At 42.0% G+C, this 25,386-nt stretch overlaps 1 protein-coding gene across 1 annotated transcript in view; it reads right to left on the bottom strand.

The window, feature by feature from the left end:
- Positions 1 to 23,099, bottom strand: part of tspan18b (tetraspanin 18b) — a 33,012-nt gene extending 9,913 nt beyond the window's left edge. The window contains exons 1-2 of the mRNA XM_038705824.1: positions 22,816 to 23,099; positions 4,183 to 4,266 (exon numbers count right to left, since the gene is read on the bottom strand). Of these exons, the coding sequence (XP_038561752.1) occupies positions 4,183 to 4,185 (3 nt within the window). The 5' untranslated portion in view covers positions 4,186 to 4,266; positions 22,816 to 23,099. The remainder of the gene's footprint in view (positions 1 to 4,182; positions 4,267 to 22,815) is intronic.
- Between the last annotated feature and the right edge of the window lie 2,287 nt (positions 23,100 to 25,386).

Genomic DNA, 25,386 nt, shown 5'->3' with positions numbered 1-25,386 from the left:
CCCTGAGGCGCACCATGTCCCTTAATGAACCTCCAATTAGGAGAGAATGAGCCCTGGGCCGGGCTGTCACACTGAGGAGCTTTGAAGTGCACTGAATGCTAAACAGCTATAGCACTGTATGCAGCTTTGGAGGGCATACAGCTTACAGACAACAAGGAACAACCACAGAGAGAAAGTGTACGAAAGTAGCTCAAAGGCAACCCAGCACAGTGTGTGTGGGTGTTGCTCACACATGAGCAGAGTGTAGAAATTCAGTCGGGTTTGGGAAGTTTGAGAAACTGCAACACTTACAAGCAAAGGTCCTAATGTCTGTTAGATGCTCAGGACATACAAATACTCTCTGGCAAGCTTAGCCTAATGAGTTTTCACAGTACATATACAGGATTGGTGAACGGTATCAGCTTCTGCACATTATGGGCATTGCTAGTTCACGACAAAAAAAGGGCACTCTGATGAATTCACACTGCCTTGCAAACCCATTTATCATTTCAGTACATTGTTCCTATACGTGCTGTGAATCTAAAGCAGTTCTTATCTGAGCCTGTGAGGGGAGCCCTCCTGACCCATTCAGTTTGGATATGAGATTGTGTGAATCCCCGAAGGCAGAAGTCCTCTGACCAGGCAGCTGACACACTCCTGAACAACAGGCTGATTAACTAGAGAAGACTCCCAGAATGAACAAATGCACAGTCAAACAGACTGACCATGTGTTGTCAACAGCACTGCGGGCCACATTCTTGACATCCCAAATGGGCACACATCCAGCTGTTAGGTCAATACTAACAGTTGCTCATACTCCTACAGTGACATTGATTCTCCGGCTCCTTAGATAAGGAAAATTGGTAGGGGGGTGGGGGCATTGATTGCTTCTTGGTTAACTCGAGCAGACATGTGATAGAGATGAGCAGATTTTGGCTTCTACTGAACACTGTGTGTGTGTGTGTGTGTGTGTGTGTGTGTGTGGGTGGGTGGGTGTGTGATCTTCGCTCTCTCAAAGCAGAGATTCTCACTTAATTGTGTCGGCACCTCTATCTGGCTGAGTGAAGATACAAACTGGCTGCGCGGGACTGGATCAATACCAGGCCCAGGCACATGGTCAATGCTGCATTGATCCCCTGGAGTTCCAGCTCGTAGTCCACTGGTTGTCTGGCAGTGAGGGAATGTGGTAGCAGCACACAATGAACACATAAACACTTCTGCACCACCGCCTGCTTGGACTCAGCGCGGGCTTTTCCCATGGGGTGCTTTGGAGGATGACACATTGCCACAGGGGTTTTCCACAAAAAATTGTTATAACTCAATTCAAAACTAAATGCACATTAATTACTTTGACGACAATAGGGGGAATTTTTTCCCTGAGATTCTACATCTACTTTTGCCATCTTGCCTTGTTCATTCTTTAGTGGGTTTTTCTGCAAGTCCCCACAATCTTAGCCAAAATCCTCTTATTAAGTCAATTTTATTTATACAGCCCAATATGACAAATCACAATTTGCCTCAAGGGGTTTTACAATCTGTAGAACACCCTCGGTCCTTAGACCCAATATGAACGAAAATCCCCCCCAAAAAATATTACTATTTTATCTATTATGATCATAAAATGTAGATTGTAAAATGTAAGAGAAGAGGATGGATCCAGAGGGACAATCATGTCAGAGTCATGAGGAGTGGAATCAATATCAGTTCCTCGCCTGAAAAAAAGTTTAAAAAATCCTATCAGTAATCTCACCAAGTCTACTTTGTCCAGTGTCTGACCCTCAGGCAAGAGACAATTAAAATGTTGGTGATGCTGTCTCTGGACTATGTTTTAAATACTGTTCAAGTCAAGGATATTGTCTTCGTCAACTCTCCATATAAAGAGTGTTTAAATCACAGATGGCCTCAGCAGAAGTAAACAATGGGAGATTTAAGGAAAGGCACCGCTTTCAGCCTCAGGGGACTAAACACAGAAGGACTCTTAGGAGTGTAAACATGAGCAGGAGCACAAAATGCACAGCGACACACATACACACACACACACACACACACCTTTGCTCGCATATCACCAAATCAGAACAGAAAGAACACAAAATGTGCACTACAATCAAACAAATAGTTGTCTTATGGCTCAAATACACCGTTTTGTGAAATCCATTGGGGATCGTTTTTAGCACATGTTGGAACCTTTCCAGCCCTCCAATAAGGACACTGGTCTCCACGGCAACTTGGATATGGGGTACGAGTGGCCTTTGTCTGCAGAGCAGTGTTTGGCATCTCCACTTAGCACTAGTTCCTGTTAGAAAACAAAGGGGAGTAGAGACGAGCACTTTATGACGGTGACAGCTTGGCCAGCCATTTGTCTAATAAGCGATCACTCACACCCTGTTGCAAAGCCATATGTTGGTTTGAATATAGCTAGTTCCCCCGTGTAGAAGGCCAAAAGCTGTTTTACTACTTGCTGATGACTCTGTGTAGCATACACACAGAACCTTCATACACTCGGATAAAGTTCAACGAAAGAAAAAGAAAAACAGCAAAAACAACTGTGTAACCTAATTTGTGTTACAGGCTGCGGTTTCACAGCGCAATGCAAAGATTAAAACAAAGCCTTGAGGACGGAGCGTGTGAATGTTTGTGTTTTTGTGGGAGCCTCACATGAAAGAGATTACCCACATATACTGGATGCCCCACTGCAAATAAAAACTTCATAGAAATAAACCAAGTGTGCAAATGCCTTTGCATTTTCACTGTAGCTTTTCTGCTACAGTGTAGCAGAACACATATGATACTTTTATCGTGCCATTTAATTTGGATGGTGATCATTTTGGAGCACTCAGTTGAAAATTTCTTTTCATTTAAATATGGCAAAACAATCTCACCACAAGGTCCATTTAGTAACTATTCTTGAACTTTCTTAGTCAGCAGACGTAGTTTGCCCAGTTGCAAATATGGATGTTAAAATTTACATTTCATTCTGATAAGATTGTTTTGTCAGCTGCTGTAAGTAAGGTAAGGTAAAACATGAACTTCAATCCCCATATTTAAGCCAACATGGACATGGGCAAACAGCTACTAGATGGACTCTGTAGTGAAATTGCTTTGTCAACTACAGTTTCCAAAGCATGGACTTTCAATCTCAATAATCTGTATTGATTATGATGACGCTCTTTCATTGTTGTTTTTTTCAAGTGATTGCTGGGATCTGGAAAGATAGTGACATTGCTACAACTTAGTATGATGGGGCAACAAACATAAGTAGTCAACAAGTTTAGCCAGAATATCTAAACCACCAGGTAAAATTGAAAGTGAGCAACCAAAATCCCTCATTGCACAGGACTAATGCACCATGGTAAATCATTGTACCAGGAAGTCTGTCTGTAATTGAATGTTCATACATGACTGAGTGGGTAATCATTTTTAATACATAACTTTTCCTCTCCCCTCCAAATAAATTTGTTAACATTTGTTTCAAACGGATTTGGTCATCTGACTGCTCGTCTTTCTTACCCTGTCTTTTATGTTTTATATGTTGCAATGTTCCCTGGTTTCAGAAACTCATTATGAGAGTACAAGCTTATTATTACCAATAAAAACTGTGTCCAAAAAAACAACACCCAAATTGTAATGTAAATTTCCTTCCTAAAATGAGGCTCAAGAATCTGGTTATAATCTTACATGTCGCTTGCACATGTAACAGACACATCTATTTGTCTGCTTGGCTGCTTTTATGGTTATGTGCTATGACTGATTACAACTGATGTGTCTGGGTCTAAACTCCCCTTTAACCTTTCAATCTATACATGTCTGCTGCTCAGTCGTGCCTGGAATACTAATGTTACAAATGTCAATGCAAATCAGAGGCTAACAAAGACAGTGCTGGCCCACTGTGGTGGTAAAGGGACAAAAGCACTTCACTTCGCAGGACCCGGCTCTCGCTAGCACCATGCCTCCCATTGACGGTAACAATGGCTTTACGCCTGTGCTGTCAGCATCTTCTTCATCTGAAAAGAGTCTGTCAACAAGCTCTTTCTGCTGTTTCTCTTACTGATTTAACATGCGTCTGCTAAAGTGCAATCACTGCTAGATTTGGTGGAAATCATTGGGCAGAAAAGTCTTTCACAGGGAAATATGTATTAAAGACAAAAGTTGTGGGTTTTCTTCAAGACCACGTGTGCTTCATATATAGATAAAATACTATCATACCATGTGGATTTGCTTGTGCTTCTTTTTTGTTCAGGTGAAGCTGATGACTTCTCTCGATTCTCTCTCCTCTCCTGTTTTCATGGGCTGTTGAACAGAAGGGGAAAAAGCAGAGGTCAGGACTGTGCTAATGAGATGAATAAACAGTCAGGCACCGGCAAGAAGACAAAAGAATGGCACATTTGTCTTGGTATGCTTAATTCATTTAAGCAGAATAAGACCGTGAGCTTGAAAAAAACAACACAAAATAAAATTCTAGGACACTTAAAATGACAGAGTTTGCATTTATTATGTATGAAGCACTCGCTCCCAGTAGTGAGCTAATTTAAGACTGTAACAGCGTTTTATCTGTGTGAATATTTCACTTCTCAGCTGGAAGGCAAAATTAACTGAAAGAATAAAAAAAAAAATAGTAGCAGTCCAGGCCTGTGTTCTGGGCAGGTAAAATTTTAATATCTTTGCCTTGCAGTATTAAAATCTGCATACCTTCTCACTTGGATAATATTATTTTATTAGAGGACCTAATACACCACAGTCCCCACATACAGCTTCTGACGTGACCTTGATAAGCATCTGAAGTCATGCATTATTCACTGAAAGAGAAATACCTTGCTTTTCTTACCACACATTTCTGTCAGTGAACAATATGTCTCCAACCAAGTGTGTCTAATGAGCATAAATGCTTTAAACTTTTTTCCTGTTTCTAAACTGCTTTGCCACAAGTGTCTCCCAGCTGAAAATAACGATATAGCAATGAGAGCCAATTAAACTGCCGGTACCCCAGCCTCGTTGTGCAAAAATAGTCAGCAGCACGGTTTAGACTGACAGTACTTTGGAGCTGGTTTCAAAGCACTGGCACTGACAACTACAGCATCAAATATGGCGAGAGCTGCCTACGGAGGCATGAACAGCATGCAGTTCTTGCCACATTAGATGGTGAAATACAGGCAGGGTATTCTCATTCTGACAGTGACTGGGGATGGAGAATATCCCAGGAGTATTCTGGCTGATAGAGCCAGTCACATCATCCCGCCAACACACCATATTGCCAACAGACATCAGATTCACCAGGACGCAGAATCCTGCTGACAGTGGCAGCGACACACCATCCCCCATAACAGAATACAAAGCTCATATTACATCTAGAAAAGGCAATCAAAGCCTGAGTGAGGAAACGGACAAGTCTGAGAAGAGGGGAGCTGCGCTGGAATGATAAACTCCTTTATCACAGAGCCTTGAATTCAGACACAACAAATCACATGATTAGGGAATCAATAACATCTCCACAGTGGCTACAGATGCCTGGGGAGCCAAAAGATAGAGCTTCTGTGATGGAGTCATTTACAAAATATTCACCATATGGCTTAGCAAACATATCCCCAAGCAATACACCACTGTAATCCCATTCCATTTGGTTTAAGTCTATTACAACAGCAGCAGACAGGTACATAATCATCCTCCCTTATGTCTGTAATCTGGTACTGAGCAGCATAGTGGTCAATTTGTATCATGAAGCCTGTTGCAAAGGTAGTCTCTCCTGAACCCCTGTTTAGAGAGCTATTAGCTGGTGGAGAGCAACAGTGGTGAGGGTCTGCATTATTTTTTGGTTTCCATGGAAACCTTTTCACAGGAAAGTGGAGCACCAATGGGATCGCAGAGCCTCATTGAATCGGTTATGGGGGTGAGAAGAGAGATCAGCGCATACGGCTGAGAAAGCACAACAATAGGACGAACCCTCGAGGGAGACTATAAAGGCCAGGCCACTGAGGGTCCAACAAAGTGGGGAACAACTCAACACTAGAGAAAAGGTTTCATCTGCATCCGCTCAATGGCTTCCCCTTTTTAAAAAAAATTCTCTCGTCAACTAGTCATTGACATTTAAGCTCACGAGCACTGTGGGCAATTTAAACATCAAGGCAGTCACTAATTGATTATCCTCTGCTGATATTTCAGGCTCTGACAATATTATTGCATCACCAACATCTATCCCGTGTGTAAGACAGTGGCACATTATAAATTATGTGCTTCTACATACAGTATGTGCTGTAGTTATCCCCCACAGTCCAATTCACAATAGAGATAGCAGTGGAAACTGCAGTGGTCGAAAAAGAATAGGAGTTATGAAGGGGTCAGTATGCTTCAAACTAAGAGCCCCTCTGATCATCAAACAGTGTCCAACCTTGGAATTTGGGGGCTGCATCCCACAGTTGTAACTTTCAGAAACTGACAATCTGACAAGTACATTCACTTCACACATAATTGGTGTGCAGATTAGAGGTCTTCGCAGGTCTACTTGGCTCTGAGGATCAAAGTCGGACCAGGTCCAAATTATACAGAGTCTAATTAGGTCACATTGGGTATCATTGTACTGCCACGGGTCTCGTGTATGTGCGATCTGACTGTGCTCAGGTTCTCCTCAGATCGTGTCTCTCTTTTTATGAAATAAATGCATGCAAGTCGGGTTTGGGTTGGTTTTCCACAGGTCCATTTTGCACGCATGATGAAGACCACTAGTAAAATGGTGAGAGAGAATGAAGGACTTCCAAGCTCATGTTTTTACTCTACACACAGCTACTTCGCATGTACAAGTGAGGAGGCACTGTCCGGAAGTGTGCACTATTTGAACGATTCTTTGTCTTGCCCTTCTGAATGCAGGCTTTTCGCCATTCTTTCGAGTGAGGCTACAACAGCCCTAAACATTTTTGCTTTCAGACATGATCTGACGACACGTTGTATATGCACATTTGGCTAGGGACTTGTCATTTGTGTTCTCTCTTTGTCACCATAAGTCACCTTATCCTACCAATCAGATGGGCAACCTTGACTGAAAGGTCAGAAGTCAGAGGACAGCAGGGAGTTTGATCAGAGACACTTCCTCAGGAAGAGGACAGGAAAACAAGGGAGGAAGTGACAATTCTTCCATCTACACCTTGCAGCTCGGTCTGACCTCAATTTTTCACCAGTGTTGATAAAAGCAGACCTCTGAGCTATAGAGGCAACTCCAAATTTAGAGATAATGACCTATGGGGCCTTTTACACCCTGAATCAAAATTTTATAAAAACACATAATAAAAGGAAAAATCTACAGCTCTGGATGTCAGCTCTCCCTGTTGATCGCCAAGCAAATTTCTGACAGAGCCCATATACATTACGCATTAATATTATAGATATGAGAAGGAGGGTAACTGCCAGCAGCCATATATCTCCTGAACGGCTGCTTTAATGAGCGCAATGCTGAGGCTGAATTATCGCCTTACCCCTTCTGGATTCATTGATCTAACAGTGTGAGTCAACCACCAGAGATAGAGATAAACCACCACGATGGAGAAACAATCCCCACTCTGATCAGGGGGCACTGCACAATTAATCACTGATTCTCACCTCTCTGGCCACAGCTAACCCACTGTTTTCTTTGTTCTCTGCACTACAGTAGGTGTTCTCTGGGTCACACACTGGGCAAGAATGTATTCACTCATTTGGAGAATTATTCCAGCTAAAAGATGCAGATTGAACTCATTACGCAGTCATCTGTTTTCTCTGTGTTAATTGTTTTGGGCTAAATGGAAACCTGATAAGAATGCAGCCCATGGAAATGTGTTCGGAGGGTGCTATTTTGAAGCTGATGAAAGCTGACACTGTGTCCGCCTCTTTGGTAAATCAGTGGCAAACATTAGCCAGGCCTCTTCTCTTTTTAGCAGGCTCCTCAGGCAGCAGCCCGTATCTTTCACCTCTACAAAGATTCCCTCATCAAAGAAGGTGAGAAGTGTCTTACACAGACCCTTTCAAACATCTGCAACCTGCTTCTGTAATTACAAAACACCATTTCTCTCTGGTGACAGCATGATAAAGAACAGCAACTTAACTACTTGTTGTTATTTTCTTTAACCCATGCCTGTCTAACTTAACTAGCCTCCTCGTACACCACCACACTTTCTCCCTACTTCCCAGGCCCCAAAGGCTAGCCCCCTGCCCATCTCTGAGGAGTCAGGGGCCTAGGGGGCATCACAACACCGCTTTGAAGTTGAGCGATTAAAAAGGAAAGACCTGTCGAATTGGGATGATGGGGCTATGGTTGGAAGAGGGGGAGGATCAGAACGAGGGACAGGAAAGGCAGCGAATACTGAAAGCTCAGGGGCCCCGTGGGATACAATTAAGAGCAAGGCTTTTTTAGTGAGGGTTACAAAAACACAGCAAGGATACCAGCAGTGCAGCCTTCCAAACCAAGGTACGAGTTCATTACTACATACACAGAGGGGGCTGGGGCTGTTAAACTCTCACCAGTTTGTTCATAGACTCCCCCCAGCCACAGGCCCTGCAAGCTGACGAGCAGCCGCATGATAACCGGTTCCATCCCAGTTAAATCCTAAAGCCCAGTAAAGCTTGAGAATCACGCAGCTTAGAGCTCACAGCGCCTCCAACTTAGAAAGGAATTGAGATGACGATCCTGGCTGCCTGCACAAAGAGGAAGTTTGCAAAAGTCTTCCCTCAGGATGTTTTCCTCAGCTAAAATATTCCGATTGCAAAAAAGACAACACACCAGAATTGTAGTCATGTCCAATTAGAAGATAGACAGGACCTTTAAATGAGTTTAAAAAGACAAAAACGATTAGACTAGAGCAGCAACAAATGATTGTTTTCATTATCGATTAATGTGCTGATTATTTGGTCAATTACTACATTTACCATTTGGTCTATAAATTTCAAATTTAAAAGTCACAGTTTCCTAAAGCTTAGCTAAAGCTCCTATAACTTTCAGGTTTAGTGTCACACATTAGAAAAGCAACAAATCCTGACAATTTAGAAGATGAAACTAAACCTTTTTTTGCATGTGTCAAAATAGTTTAATTATTATATTAATTTTCTGATGGCCAATTGATTAATCAATTAATCGATTCAGCTGTCAGTCACCCTTCACATATAGAACTGGTCTCAAACCTACTCACTCTAAACAAAAACAGACTCCAAGTATGTTTACCAAAGTATGGCAGTATAGGTGATGTTTTGTATATTGCTACAGCTGAAAGACAGTGGGAATCAATAGTTATTTTGTACTAAAACCTATGTCGTTATATTTTCCACAAGACATTGAATGTGGAAATATATGGCCACTGTTGTCCTATAAGTCAAACCAGCCACTTAAACATGTGTTAAGAACACATCTGGTAACCATTTCAAGGCCTCATTTAAAGTTTGCTAAAATACCATAGAACAGTAAGTTCTGTATGTGTTGAAATCAGATTATTTAGCAAAGACCAAATAAGGCAATGATTATTACCACAATGTCTTTAGTAGAAGGAACTGTCCTATATCTGCAATGTTACCTGTAATTGTTAATATCTGTCTTTAATATGCCCTCATCTAGATCCTTCTGCCTGCTTAACTCACGAAGCTATTTAGTGTGCTGACAAAAAAATGTAGTAAACATCTCAATGCAGAAGATACACAAGAAGTGGAAACAGATTCTTTGCTCAATGGGACCAGATGCAACTTATTTTCATAATTAAAACCAGGGGAGGGGATTTTAGTTTGGACTCCTCCACAAGCAAAACTTCTTCTCTGAAATTGCTTTTTTTGCTCAAATGCACAAAAAGCATTGCCAAATCAGTGATGTTTTGCTTTTGTTCATTTGAATTTTGCTCCATGACCACTTAGCAATTGTCTGTGCATGGCATGGTAATGCAAATGAAAAACAAACACTCTGACACAGCTAGGATTAGTATAAAATATAAATCACAGTAATGACAATATAACCAAAAAATGGGCCAAGGGACACTTGGATCGCTGCCTGGCAGTTACAACATCATTTCAGCCCAAAATCTGAAGCTCAGTATGTCTGGTTCTCATTGCTTATGGTTTTCACCGCATACCTTACTGAGCACACCCAGCAAAGCGAATTACTTTATTCTTGGTATTCATAACTCTGTAATCCAGATAAGAGTAGTGAGTATCCACAGATGATTGATGGATTGACTGACTGATTTATTCCAGAACTAATATTTTCATTTAGCATATTTGAAGCATGGAATTGTTGTTTTGTTCAGTCAAGGTAAAACAACACCATAAATGCTTGGCTGAAACAACGCACTGACTTCCTTTGTTTATGAGCACAAACATGTGGGTCACATTACTACACAAGTATAAACAAACATGGAGGCACATGGCAGGATTGATGTGTTTATATCGAAATTCTGCTGGTATTTTGGATTTCACAACTTTGTCATGGCTATGTTAACTGCTGCAGTAATACAACAAAACAAACCATGTTGTGGGAAGAGCTGAGGCATAGACAGGAAGCAAACCGTTGCAACCAGTGTTTTATAGCAGTGACAGGCCACCTCGCCTGAAACAAAGGCCACCTTCGCTAACATCCTAAAAATCAATACACAAAATGAGCAGAAGCACTACAAATGCACAACAAAAAAGCTATATAATAAATGAGTGTGGATATGGTTTAGTCCATTAACAATTAACTAAGGTGATTACAAGACGAAATGCATTGAGATCAGGGTAGCCTAACACATCAGCATCTTAAGAATCAATCACATATTATATGAGGAGGTTCCTGCTGATTGCAGTCTCCCTTCTAACTAGCTGACACTATAGAGACATTAAAATAAATCTGGCAATAATGTTTTTATCTTATACAGCCAATTTTGTTCATGCTAAAATCTATTTCTTGTAGTGATTAATTAAGACAGTAAGTATAATTTTTAATCCCCAAATGTAAACAAGTACACCAGTTATCCAACACAAATAAAATAGGCTATTATGATTATAGTATTAACATGTACTTTGTTTTCGGCACAAAATACAAACACAAACATGTAGGCCTAGCCTATTTATAAGAGCAGTATTCAGTAGTTACAGTTACAAACGCTATGTTAACGCCACTCTCTCCCGACGAGTCCAAGCATCAGTGACAGTAGCTGCTGGAGTTTCTTTCTGTAAGTTTCACGTTGCTGTGCTGCTTCAGCAGATGCTTCAATAAATCAGATGTAGAAATGTTCGCGGTTACACTAGACGACAATGTTCTTTGCATCAGACTATGACACAATAATGGCAGTAGCTACTTACAGCTGTGGAAAGAATGCCTCTCTCCCTCGTTCTACTTTCTTCCTTTAGTTTTCAGCGGACAACAAAATCAGTTGCCGCACAGTTGTGGATTCACGTCAACGATGGTGCGTTCAGTAGGCTAACGAGTAATGCAGCGTTATTTGCATTAGTAACTAGTAATAATATTACTGTTATAGTAAAGTAATTACTTACACTACTTAGTTACTGGGGAAAGTAATAGGCCTATTTTTACAGTAATGCGTTACTAGTACTGCCCAACACTGCATACAAGTATGTAAACCTGGTTATAAGTAATATAGACAACAGTCAAATTTACAAATATTCTAACCTCAGTTGAGTAAGAACATGCAGTACTGGTTTATTGTAACTTATATAACAGTGTAGGCTGTCTGCTCTGGTTTGTGTCATGCTGACATATATCTTATGTTGCATTTGGTGTTTATCGAACCTGTGGAAAAAAATAAATAAGTATTTTGTTTTTAAATTGTGTTGGTTATAGAACTATTAACTTTGGTAAAAAATTGAATCCGTAATAATACCTAACTTTGGACTTGTTAAGAGCTTATATTCAGGTGTATTTAGGAGTAACTGAAGGAACAGACTGAGTGCAAACATTTAGTTTGAAATGGGCTTAGTGATAATTGTGTTCCATTGAAATGCACAGAGCAGCGCTCCATTACAAGACTGAAAGCCATCACACATGTATCCAACAGCACTTTATAATAAAGTTGCTGCATACCGAGAGATCTTTGTGGATTTTGCAGGGGGCTGTACAGGAGCAGCAAGGCAGGTGTCCCACTGGGTTACAAGAGCCAGAAGCTCTGCATCTAGATCATTTCCTCAGCCCAGAGGGGCTCCACATGGGGACCTCCTCATAAAAATGCACATGTGCCAAAGAAGCCCAAATCCCTCTGAATCCTACTTCTCTGTCAGCCTGTATGTGGTGGCAGTAGTGACAGCAGGTAACAAGCTGTGACAAACTCACAACTTCACAGAGAGAGGGAGTAGTGAAAATGACTCATGCTTTTTGTCTCTCACACTGTCAAATATGCTCGCACTAATGGCCAAATAGCCTGAAAAAGTGTTTCCGCATGAGGGGCGAAAAATCACTCGTATTCTTCAGTGGAGAAAGGTGAGACTGATGGCAGGAGGATTACTGGAGCGGCGGAAGATGAAACCAGGATAAAGAAGAACTCTGAACCATGTAAATAAGACTTCTGCCCTATCTAAAAACCTTAAGATACACTCCTTTTCATATTGGTTCACTCTAAGCTCAATACTCCCAGGACAACCAGTTGAAAGGTATCCTTTGAGGAGACATCCTGCCTGCGAGTGAGTCCCAAGAGGAAGCCAGGAAGGACTGAAATGTGGAAAAAGAGGGTTGGACATTTTCCATGGTACAATCTTGTGAAAATGCAGGAGTGCTTTAATGCTTTAAGAAACATTCCTTCGATAGGCTGAGGGAGTCACAAGAGGGGAGACGTCAGGAGAAATCATGCTTGGCTCAACACAAAAAGCACTCAGAGAAATGAGATTTAATCTGCTGAGCTTAGAGTGTATTAGCCAGATGTAAACAGTCAGTACCAGCTGTGAGAAAGAGAACTTCTACAGCCCCGCTGCTTGGAAAAACAATGCATGAAACATCAAACATTACCAATGAAAGAAAATCTACAAACAGAGATATTTAAGGGCCAAAATAAAACTTTCACACGCTGGGGACAGCACAATTGTGGGAATCTGTGGGTTCAGGTTAACTGGCCACAGTGAAACACTTTCACTCTGAGAATACTCTCCTCCAGGCCCGTGCTGTGGGAAAGGGAGTTCATGCAATTACATCACATTGATTTATGGGAGACAGAGGAAAGATGGGGAGAGGATGGAAACTGAGCTGCTTGGAGGCGGTCCAAGATTAGGTCCCTGAAGAAACACAAGTCAATAGGTTTACACCACAAAACATGATGGATATGAGACAATTGTGTGGGCATGAATGTGGTCAGACGAACATCGGCAACACAGTCAGGTCAAACTGATCTAAAATGATTGCCTTTGATTTAAGACTTAAAAACACACAACTCTCTGAAAACGTCCACAACTGTAATACAGAAGCTTCAGGAACCTGCCCAAGAAGCACATGCAGATAACAAGTTTGGAATAGTAAAAAAAAACCCTGCAGAGCTACCTTTCAATTCTCTCAACTCCGGGGAACTGATAACAACTGTCTTGCTTGAGCAGATGCTGTTGATGTTGTCTTGAGTATTAATTGGGGGTAGTGATGAAATTGTGAGTAATGCAACCAAGCGTGCACTGCAGCGTTAGCGGGGGAAGCCTATCTCACCACAACCTATCAGTTATAAATAAACAGCCCATTTAATGTTCTCCATTACTATCACAGGACCACAGGAGTCACCACAGCTGGGATATTTATGGTGAAACATGTTACTGCTCTTTTGCTTAAACATTTACATCTGAAAAGCCACCTTCCTTCCACTTGTCTTGTCTATGCACGTACAGCAGTCCTGTGAAGCTAACCGACTGTGTGACTGAAGTGCTAATCACCTGTAGAGATAGCTAAAGCGGCATTCATCAAATTGCCACACGTGAATGTTGCAGACTTTTAAAAGAAGTCTATGCTAAAATTTAATATCTATTCAGGATTTCTGTCATTTAGTCTTTGCCAAAAAAAATCCAGAAATCACGTATCAGCCTGAACAACAAAGGCAAACATTTAACTCATTAAGATCTGACAAAGCAGGAGGATAATACAGAATGTATTCAATATAATGAGTTGTAGCGTTACAGTAGGAGATAAATGGTTATGTTTTTGAAGTTTGCAAAATATCTGCAATGTCTGCAAAGTCTCAATCTTCTTGGAAACAGAACAGACCTTTGGTTCAGGCCAAAAGCAACAGAATAAATATATCCACATGAAGAGCCGGCCAAATATTTGATAGGAGTGTTTTGAAAGATCGCAGTATAGACTAGATTATCAAGGGTGAGGTAGGGGGGTTGCTCTAGATGTGGCAAATGCATTGAAAGCTTACTCATAAGGAAAGGTTGGACATCTGTTCCTTGTTACATAAAAAAGCAGCTTGTCCAATTCCAAACTGCCTGCAGAGATAAGCAAAAGTGGTTTTGGTAATTGCTCACAACATTGGCCTCCTTCATTGTTTCTTTTGTGCATCATTTCCATGTGGTGAGATCAAATGAGATCATGTCCGGTTATTTACCGAGACAATTTTTTATTTAAGTATTAAAGGAGGTAATATAAATCTCCATTTTATCGGTGTTTAATCCTGTTTTGTCATTGGTTCAACTGAAGCTCCAGTTTGGATGTGTTTGGTCTGTATGGCTTGACAGATAAAGCCAAGAGAACCTCTTCACATCCAGGGGTTTTCAGAGACACCCACAAAATTAACTTGGCTTCAACATCGGTGCTGAGGCATTTCACATGGGATCTGACTACTGCCAAGTGTTATCGGGAAAGATGATCTGGGCTCGTTTCTCAGGGGGTGCAAACTCTTGGAGAAATGCCTAAGCTGTCTGTTTTTTACTCAAACACTTTTGAGTGTCACACCCAGGTGGTCACGATTAGGTTGGACGACTTTGCTTCTGGCCTGTCGCCCTGATGTGGGACGGGTGACAAATCAGCGGGAAGCCATCCAAGATCACCTGATGTTGGGCTGAAAAAAAATTCCCTAAGAGCATCTGTACTCTTTTTCTTTTTTTTTAAACACTTAAATTAATGAACACTGCAGCCAATTTAATTTCACATACTGGAGACACCTGCTGTGTCCGTGCTATCTCTGACAAACACATGTGAAGGTGAATGGATTCTACTGTCAGCAATGTTAGGACTGAAATACATTTTCATGAAAATATCAAACTCCTTTAATACACTTCAAATGGTTAAAAAGTGGATAGCTTTCCTATGCAGTGGTTTCTCTTTTTCTCCTCTAAGCTTCAAAGAATAGAAGCTGGAGCGAGGTAAGGATTAGGGGGAAAAAAAGAATTACGCTTCATGGTGTGCATGTGTGTACCCTGATAACTATTAGCAAATAAATTTTACAGCAAAGAAAATACCACCTCATATCTATTTTTTCCTCTTTTCTTCTTAGAAATCCATAGCTTCTTAAGAATTCCCTTTTGAAGTTGATCCAGTGAGTTTATAAAATGCAGCGCATTCCCTCCACAGTAATGGCAGAATGGTTTGCCTGTGGTCGTAGCGTCGGCTGGGATTGACCGATTGTTTGCCCAAAGGACAGAGGCCCTGTTTTAGTGCAGTGACCCGTGAATGCTGTCTGGAGGAGCGCACTTTTAAAGTGGCGGTGGGCTAAAAATTTCATAAAGCGGCATCAAAAAATCATGAGTCAGTGAGGCGCTCAGTCTTTGCCGTCTAATTGTTTTCCCCTCTGAGGAGTAAAAATAACTGTCTACAACATGTACATTTGATTTGCTGTTAAAAGGCAAAGGCTATTATTCAGTCAGACAGAAGATGTTCAAACAAGTAAATTCACCGCTGTAAGAAGCATGCAGTGAAGTTGTCCAAGAACCATCACTGCAATCTTCATGCTGGATTGCTTGAACCACCTAAATTGGCTTTAAGGCTACATTGTCAGTAACAGTTCAGCACTTCCTTGTGCTTCACTTTTCCACTACATGTGGTCTAATGGAGTTATTGTGGGCAATAAAGAGAATGGCACTGAAGAGACAATAACAGAAAACCCTAGAGGACATTAAGTGCCATAACTTCAGGTGAGATAATATTATCACACAAGCAAAGACAATCAAGAGGATCTAAATGCAAACAAACAAATAGCTCTCACCTACACTGCTACTAGTTAATGAATTCTAAAGATTTTCACTTCCTGTTCTTTAACATGCTGAAGCAAAACAAGTGTCTAACTCGGTGGTTTGGGATCCTGGCAGGAGATACATCATTAGCCAGCTCTTCCCGCAAGTTTCCCCAGGTAGAAGTTGGAACCCGCTGTGGATTTTTTAAAATCAAACACTGATCTGTCCCCCTGATGCTGTGGAGGCTGACAAGGAGCCCATATGTCTGATAGACCTGTGGCAACTCTCGCCTGGTGGGAGGCACTGTAATATTGCTGTTATTCCACAGCAGCTGCAGGGAGCGATGTGGTGGACAAGGTGTGTGGGCTTCAAAGGCAGCAAAAAGCAGCCAGCCTAGCGGAAAGAGAAATGCTGGGGCTTTTTAAAGGTACTTACTGACATGATATTTGAATACAAATGCACATAATCAGATAGCAAGAAAGGAGGAGAATTACATTAGCCCAGTTATGTCTACTGAAGTTTACACCATTCAGTTCCGAGTGAAAATAACAAAATCTCTGCTTGGGTAAGGTTTTCTGTGCCATGTTTATGAGTTGAATGTAAAACATTTAGCCTAGATTCAAGCAGAGCCATACAGTAAATATAAAGCAGCCCCATTTCCAGTTGAGTACCAGCAGCACCCAGGCTGCAACGTTGTGTGTGTGTTTGGGAGAGGTTCATGTACATTTGTGTTTGTGTATTTGAGGTTTGTTCGGTTATCACTGACTGGAACGGCAAAGTGTTATTAGCAGACCGGGATGCAAACCCAAATCACGCTCAAAATAAACCTCTTAAAAAGGTACTCTATAATTCAGAAACGCTGGAAAAGCCGAGACAGCAAACAAGACTACGTCATATATACCAAATAACAGTCCTCCCTGTGTCCATTAATCTGAACTGCACCATCTAGGCTTCATAATCTAAACACGAGAAAGTGAGTTAATGAGCTAACATCCAGTTACAACACCCGACATGCATTTAATTTGTTTAAAATGATAATGGGCTAATTATCTGGGTCATCATTAACAACCTACTGTCCATCCTTACAATAATTTGTGCACTCTAAATTACCAAATCAATTTGTGGAGGGAGCAAGTGGGTGCTTATATTTGTGAGTAACAATTATCATATCACATTATACTGTGTAGCCCATCACCAGTGATTAAAAATAAACAGGATATTTACAGGGGCACATATCCCCTTTAGGCAGAAGAAATAAAAATGCAGAGCTGAATATGTAATAAAATAGGGCACATTAAAAAAGCCCCAGATGTCTAATGAGGGCCTTCTTGTAAAGCTCTCATTCAAGAAACTTGGATGGAAAGAGCAGGACAACTCGAGGAGGAGAACCTGGGAAGAGCGAAGAAGAGAGAGGAGTGGAGCAGAGGAGAGCAGGGACAGTTGTGGCTGGGGCAAACAGAAAAAGAGGAAGACCAGAAGCTGGGAGAGAGTCCCATTTCATCAGAAAAATGCCTGAGTCAGGAGACGAGAGAACCATTAGGCCCAATGAGTCACAGGGAGAGGCTGTAAAAACAGATCTGGGCTGGGCTCGCAGTACCATCCCCGAAAAAAGACAAGCAAAATGAGGTACAATGGCTTTTATGCTCAGTAGTGTGTATCCTCATCAGTGAAGACTGATGTTATAGACTGCAAAAGCACATGTAAACATGTAAACATCTCAACATGGTTTTATGAGTAACTGTTGTCACAGAGGTTTGCAGTGGGCTGCAAATAATGATTGTTTTCATTACTGTGGAATCTGCTTATTATTTTCTCGATTGATCAAATGATTGTTTGGTCTACAAAATATTAGTGAAAATAGTGAAAACTGGTGATCACAGTTTCCTAAAACACAATTTTCTTCAAACTGCTTGTTTTGTTAGACCAACAGTCACAAACTCAACAAGATTCAGTTTAAAATGACATACCCTTGCGAGATGGAACTAGGCATTATTGGCTTTTTTTCTTGAAAAATTGCTTCACACTCAAACATGATCTTCATCAACTAATTGGTTAATTGACTTGTATATTCAGCTCGAATACGTGCAGTAAATGCCCAAATTCCCAAAGTGCTACGCTGTGAGTCAAACAGCCTGTTCAAAAGCAGAACACTGAAACAGAATTGGACATATTAACTTTGTACTAAAAATCCTCCAAAAAGAAATCAGCAACTCAGAATGACACCTATGCACGTTTGCAAACATGCCGACAGAGAAGCAAGTTCCAGCCTTAACACGGAGTCTATGTACTCTGAAAATACAGACAACAGTGACCACCACACATCTTTTCTGCAGTGATTCACAGTGTAAACACTCCTTTGTTTGTGTTGATCAATGATTCCTCTGAAAATCCTTTACAGGGACTGAGCAATTTATTCTCATCTCAAAAGAGTTCTTCATCTAAGAAATGATCAAACTGGCACCAAATATCATCTACAGTGAAAAGCTCCAGTGTGAGGTAGTGAGTGTGGAAAACAATCACACAGCCATAAAATGAGCTCTTCCTCCCTGGTGCTGCTTGATTAACACCCAGCTTCCTCCTGCCCAGTGTGCCAGCACTGAACCCTATGTAAGTCAACCCTGCACTACAGTGTGAACTTGCTTACAAACTGGTTGTTCGTCTGACAAACAAAAAACAAATACCTCTGATTATACACATATAGGATAAAGCTGTGGGGTGCTCTGCCATTTCCTTTGTTTGGTGTTCTTTCAGGCAGAAATGTGCTTCAACTTCAACATCATTCGGTGGATCAGAGTCGTGCTCCAGTTTCTCTAAAGCCAGGCAGGTAATCTCCCCACCCGTTAGCCCTGTGTCACATAGCTATCAGTGCCAGACTTCCCAGCCAGCCTAAGCCCCTCTCTGAGCTTTGACTACACCTGGAGGATGAAAAGAGCACAAGGTGATGAAAAAAAACCTTCCGGCAAAGGCATAGGGATTTACTGAATGTGCTCGATCTGTGTAATGACCAGTGGGTCCTCACCAGCAGCCACTAATGGACACCGTAGTGACACGGTTTATTAGTTCTGAAAAACATTATGCGGAGGGAAAGATGGCTGGGGGGATTTCCAGATATATGTGATTTGAACATCCCGAGACAGGGCTGAGTGTACCCTCAACTAAGTGCCTACAAAGCCGCGAGTCCTTTGCAGAGCCTGCAATCTGCCGAGCCCAGCTTGTCAAATACATACCTTTTACCTCATTACCTGCTCAGCACAGCCATTATTGACGGAAATAGGGTGAACGCAAGATAAGCACAAAGAATTCTTGGGTTGAGCACAAACAGCCGGCCTGCTTCCTCCTGATAAAAAGGAAGTGTCAGCAGAGAGGCCCCTCAGCTTCCTGCTCTTGGTGAACTCTGGGGCCGCCAGCTGCCATGCTTAGGTCATTCACTACTTCCTGGCCCATATGGAGACACGCAAGGGCCAAAGGAATGCATAAATGTGTGAATATTACTGGATTATGCAGCATTTTCTCTTGTGTGCATGCAGGAAAGCGACTGCACATTAATCTAAAGCTGGTTTTGTACTTGACACCGGGGGTTAACAGGAGTCCCACCAGAGCTTAGGTTTTAAAAAATTTCAGAACGCTTTACTTAACATGCCCAGATTTAGCATTTATAAGTAGTATATAAACATCTTAACACTATAATGTAGTTGTAAACAGATACATTTTTACGTGTCTATTGATGTAGTTGTCATCAACAAGAATATCATCAGAAATTTGTAAGAGAAAACATAATTAGTCCAAGCCGACCAATCACAAGTCAAGTTTGAATTCAAATTTAGCCGAAATATATTTTTGAGGAGGAGCATGTCAGCCATGGTGTGCGTAGGCTTTGTAGCTTCACCATAACCCCTTAACGAACAACTAAAAAGCCAGCCTTAGGAAGGCACCAGGCTTTGATATGACGTGACCTTACTAAACTAAACTAAAACTGCCCTCAGCAGACAACAGCAAACCACAGGGTTGGGACATTAAGCGCTCACACAACACGGTGAGGACACAGTATATAATAACACACCTTCATGGCTTGTAAACAGCTGATAAAAAACACACCTTTCCCAGAGTAAATTATTTCTGCCAGCTGAAAAGCAAATTTCATTTTCTCATGTCTCCTGACAACAAAGATGCCGAACCCATTACTGGCTGAGGCCTCTGCATCACACACATTAAATGAAGGGTCTTCTATAGCAATCGAAAAAAGCAATTTTCTCATTGAGCCAATAGATACTCCATTTAGTTCTGGGCTCTCTACGGACCGCTGCTGCCGTAGTGGAGCTGATACAGGGGAAAGAGAGTGTAGAGTGATGACCCAGCCTCGTTTTCCCTCTGCCTTGCTGCTCTGAACCCATCGATATGGATACAGATGTGCTTTGCAGGCTGGATGAGGAGGGGAATGAAGAAAGGGAAGATGACAAAGGATGGGGACACGAGGAAGAAATAATAACAGATGAGGCAATACAGAGGGAGACAGATAGAAGAGATGGAAAGAAGGTTGTGGTGAGGCGGCAGGAATTGGCGATGTGAAATCAGGGCCGTGATCAAATGACTGGCCAAAAAGGCAGCAGGATCATTTCAGCTGATATTAAGGAAGGAGAGAAAGCGTGAAAGTGTGAGTGTGAGAAGGAAAGAAGTGGAGAGACAGAAATTGGAGGCACCCAACCATGTGGAACCACAGATTGATTAATTTCAGGCCTTTAATGAGCGGTGCTCTGCCAGGCCAGGCAGCATCAAGTCAGTCACCCTGTCCCTCTCAGCAGGAGCCACCATACACTGTAATTCACACTTTTATATCTCTGCCAAGGATTGGGTGGCATAGGAACAGTGAACTCACACACACACACACACACACACACACACACACTCTCTCTCTCTCTCACACTTCCTTTCCTATTCATTTGTTTTTGCTGTTTGCTTCATCGCTGGCACTGTAAATGTGTGATTAAGAGCAACACATTATCAGAGGCACTATTAAAATGAGTGCACTGATCACCAGTGGCAGGTCTCACACCAGGTGTTCTGAGCCAGTGGGCGGAATAAATACCAGCTTGGCTCGGAGGAGATCTGAATCCACTCAAACATGTTCCCTCCTAATTGCTATCCACCGCACTGTTGTTGCTAACCTTTATTCCCTGTGTAAAATACACTGTAGGTTTACAAACCCTGTTGTTTGCATTTGTACTTATCCTGCAGACATCAGTTGTGTGTCTGAGCAACAAAACTATTTCCGAACACTCATGTTCACTCACTTGGTCAAGCTGAGGACAGAAAGGCTTCAGGCAGAGTTTAGTCATCCGTGTTGGCAGCTGCTCCAAAAGCATCAATACTACTGTTTCTTTTCTTTTTTTGTTTTGACAAGGCAAATGTTCAACCACAACATGGTGATCTCCTCTGTTTCTAGTTTGTGTGCCTTTCTTTCTATAAAGTGTAAACTCCCCAATCATTTAGGTTGGGGGGGGGGGGGGGGGGGGGGGGGGGATAAACTGAAAAAGAGACACAGAGAAAGAGACAAATCTTCACATGATGCAGCAGTGTAGCAGCCCAGCTCATTAATCACGGTAGGAGCTGATTTGTCAGTCTGTCCAAGCTGTTGTGGTGAGATAGGACTCTTCTCTCCTCTTTCCTGACACCCTGTCGCAGCCTCGGGGAGACAGAGAGCCGGAGCGAGTGGTTGTGACTTTAACTTGAGGCAAGATAGCCCAGCAGAGCACACTCACCTGGACACTGGTGTGTGTTAATAAGTCCCTTGGAGCCAATCTCCTCAGGCAAAATCTGATCATAACCTGATTTCTAGCCGTCACAGTAATGTTTAAGTCTTGTCTGTCTGAGGAGAAACTTTACTGGAGCCCTTTATTTTCCCAGCTGTTGCTGTCTGCTGTGAACCAGTGACAAAAAAACCCTGAATTCACTTAAAAGTCACACTGAGTATTAAAGCTTTCTCTCAATTAAGAGCTGACAGGGTGCCCTCAGAAGTATCAGAAGAGTTTTCTTTTCCAGAGCTCTTGAATGTGTCATATTTGCTCCAGTGGAGATCAGACAGAGAGAGAGGGATGAGGTGGTCAGGGATGATGTATCCCATTAATGCAAACTGACAGTGAACTCCTGCCCTACAGCAAAAGTAGCGCCGTCAGAGACATCCATCTGGTGACCCCTTACATCCCTGCAGACAAGCCTCCTCCTCGGTTATGGCTGGACCCCCGTGGGAAGGATGCCAGCTTGAAGACTGACACACATCGCTCCGGATCCTCCCTGATGTCAGGTTTCTCATACTATAACCCTCTATTATCTGAAGACTGCATAGTAAACCACATCTCACAGACATGGGTAACTCACAGAAGGTAGGCCTAGTGTTTGTGCATGAGTGTTTTATTTTCTAAAAGGAAAGAATAACACCGACCTGACCTGAGGTTAACTCAACATGGTGTAACAGCCTAATAAACGACTTCAACAATTAGGATGATGCTTTCTCCTTCATCTCTTTTTCAACGTGTTCATTTTGGTTTCTGCGGCTCATCTGAGGAGAAAACGTAACTTGCAGCAACAAAGTGAGCAGAAATCAAGCACTGCGCACAACATCGCCCGTTATACACGCTGTTGTAAATAATGAGCCCGTGTTCTACAAGGCAGTCACGAAAACAAGCGATGGATTCAAAGTGCGACCATTTAGCTTCCATTTCAACGCACAACGTTTAAGTTGCAGACACTTTTGTAGAGCAAAGACACGTTTCTTACCTCAAAGCGCAGCTCAGTGCAAACCTCTGGCTGTGACAGGGTGTTTCACGGCGAAAATGTCACTAAACAGCCGAGAAGCCTGGGACAACTGGAGGTAAACGTTCAAATGAAAAAAAACTAATATTTAAAAAATGCCAATGAGTTTGGATGTCCACGGGGGTCAACTGTACCCAGCAGCGTCCAACTAATAAAATCCAGCGCTCCGAGATCTGCGATCCCAATTTGGACAAGCATGCAGTGTTGAGGGAAGATTGGTATGCAAACAGTTTTCCGAAGTCACTGTAAGCGAGCGGCTCATCCAGCAGCCTGCTCTGCTCCAGAGGGCGGAGACTCTCCTCCGACATAACACGCCCCCGGTTTACCTTCTCTGTTGTCACTCCTGAGTTATTTGGAGTGGTAAACAAACCTTTTACCATCTGAACCAACCAACCTGATCTCACAGAAATACGTGATCAGGTTGGAACCAACAGCAGTGAATCACTTGTCAAAAATAAATGAAGGCTGCCTCTGAATTAAAGTTAATAGGCTACATCTAAAAACTTTATTCTCCTTAATTTGTTTCCTCCGATTAAACATAGGCACAATTTTACAATTCATTCACTTTCACACAAATGTTAGCAGCCAATTATCTTAGTTTAGCATAACGCAAATCTAACAGGCTGAAAACAGGGAATTAGCTAGCCAAGCTCTGCCCAACTACATCTGCCTACCAGTTGTGTAGCATATAGTGAAGGCTATTGTTCCTAAGTGCAAAAACATACAAATTGCGTTTTTACAGGGTTTATCTTGGCAGGAGCAGTAACTTCCTGAAGTCTTATCATCGCCTGTGAGGTTGCCAGGCAAACATTTTAGTAATAGTAATAGTAGGCTACATAAAACCCTGTTTTTGGATAGATTAAACAAAGGAGATATAACTTGTTAATTAGTGAGCTTTAGAGGCTAGATGTTTCCCCCATTTCCAGTCTTTGTGCTAAGCTAAGAGGCTGCTGGCTCTAGCCTTATAGGAGTAGCTATCGATCCTCTCATCTAATACGTTTATTCCCAAAAGTACTGCTTTAATGTCAGGATGCTGAGTGTTAGAAAAAAGTTTTTCAATTGCAATCTCAGTTCTCATTATTAACAAATCCTTCAGTTGCAGAATTATTTGAGCAGAATTCTAACTTTAACCTTTTAGTTTGAATTGAGACTTTTTAGATTAAAGATGGGGTATATGATTGTGGAGAAATCCAATAGGCTACTATGAGAAATAGGCCGAACGTTACCATGACACATCAAGCAATGTATCTAATGGTTACTCTAATTCCTTACTTTAATTCCGATTTGCCAGTACCTGAGCTTGCCGACCGGGGGCAAATCAGCGATTGTTCGGCGCTCGCCAATCACGTGTGAACTACTCAATGATGCATTGACAAAAAGTAGTTTGGATACCAGCCGTCGGGTGACAGAGTCGCTGTCAGCTCATGTAGTGTGTGACCCCCTGTCACCGATCAGTCACGTAGTATGAACAACACAACAACTTCAAGACTCCCGTTACAAGACAGCAAGTTGTAGTCTGAACAGCACAGTGATCTACCGGCACTGAAAGTCGTGTAGACCGCACGAGCCTTAAGTTGTGGGTTAGAAAACTGTCCCTATAGTTGCTGCTGCAAAACTGACAAGAAGAGAGGACAAGACGGTCCCAGAGCCAGCACACCAGATCCAGATAGGAATACTCACAACTCTAAGCTGAATGTCTATTGGCCAGTCATTTAACGTACCTGACACAGAAATCATGGCTGGAATAGTGTTGTGTGGCTCGGTACAAGCCACTTTGCTTGTTTCCCATTTACAGAGCCAGGGCTCTGTACACAGGATTTTTTCAGCACACACACTGAACGGACAGCTAGCAGAGATATTCACTGAATTTGATAAATAGTCATGTATTGGATAAGAATCACAAACCCCACCTGTTATCTCAGATACTAATCTTACAACGAATATTTGTTCATGTGGCTCTTATCTTTACAGTTTGTTAGTCTCAGTGGGGAAATGCTAGTCTCAGCAGGGAAATGCCTTTTCTTTGGAAGTGTAGGACAAAATAATCACGCACGACATGTTTATCCTGATGATCTTTTACACACACAGATATGATGGAAATTCAACATCTTTGATGAGACAAGATGAAGTCATCGCTTGTGGGGAACACAAAGTACAACAAATGACTGCTTCTCGAGAGTATCCTAAGGGAAAAAGTAATATATGTTTGCGAGAGTAATGAGTATTGCTTTCTTGAGAAACGAGCACAAGACTGTTTGATTCCAGCAACAGATAAGTAACGACTCTCAGATAGGCAGTTGATAGTTATTGTTTGTCCCTTGTTAATTATTCATGCTGTGTGCCTTTCTCATAGCCAGAAAACAAGAGGAGTGCTTTTGTTTTGGGTTTGGAGGGGGTGAGAGGGGGGACTGAAGTGTTTTCTCTCCCTCTGTGCTCCTCATGTCACAAAATCTACTACAGATGGAGAGCAAGATAAGCGCTTCAGAGACTGATCTTTTTGCCTTCTCTTCTAAGGTCGTGACACTGACATTCCCA

Source organism: Micropterus salmoides, unplaced genomic scaffold (assembly GCF_014851395.1).
Source record: "Micropterus salmoides isolate LMB-PRFRI ecotype aquatic unplaced genomic scaffold, ASM1485139v1 Ms_hic_scaffold_8, whole genome shotgun sequence".
In the NCBI taxonomy this organism is placed as follows: Eukaryota; Metazoa; Chordata; class Actinopteri; order Centrarchiformes; family Centrarchidae; genus Micropterus; species Micropterus salmoides.
This window is presented reverse-complemented; position numbering and strand designations above follow the sequence as displayed.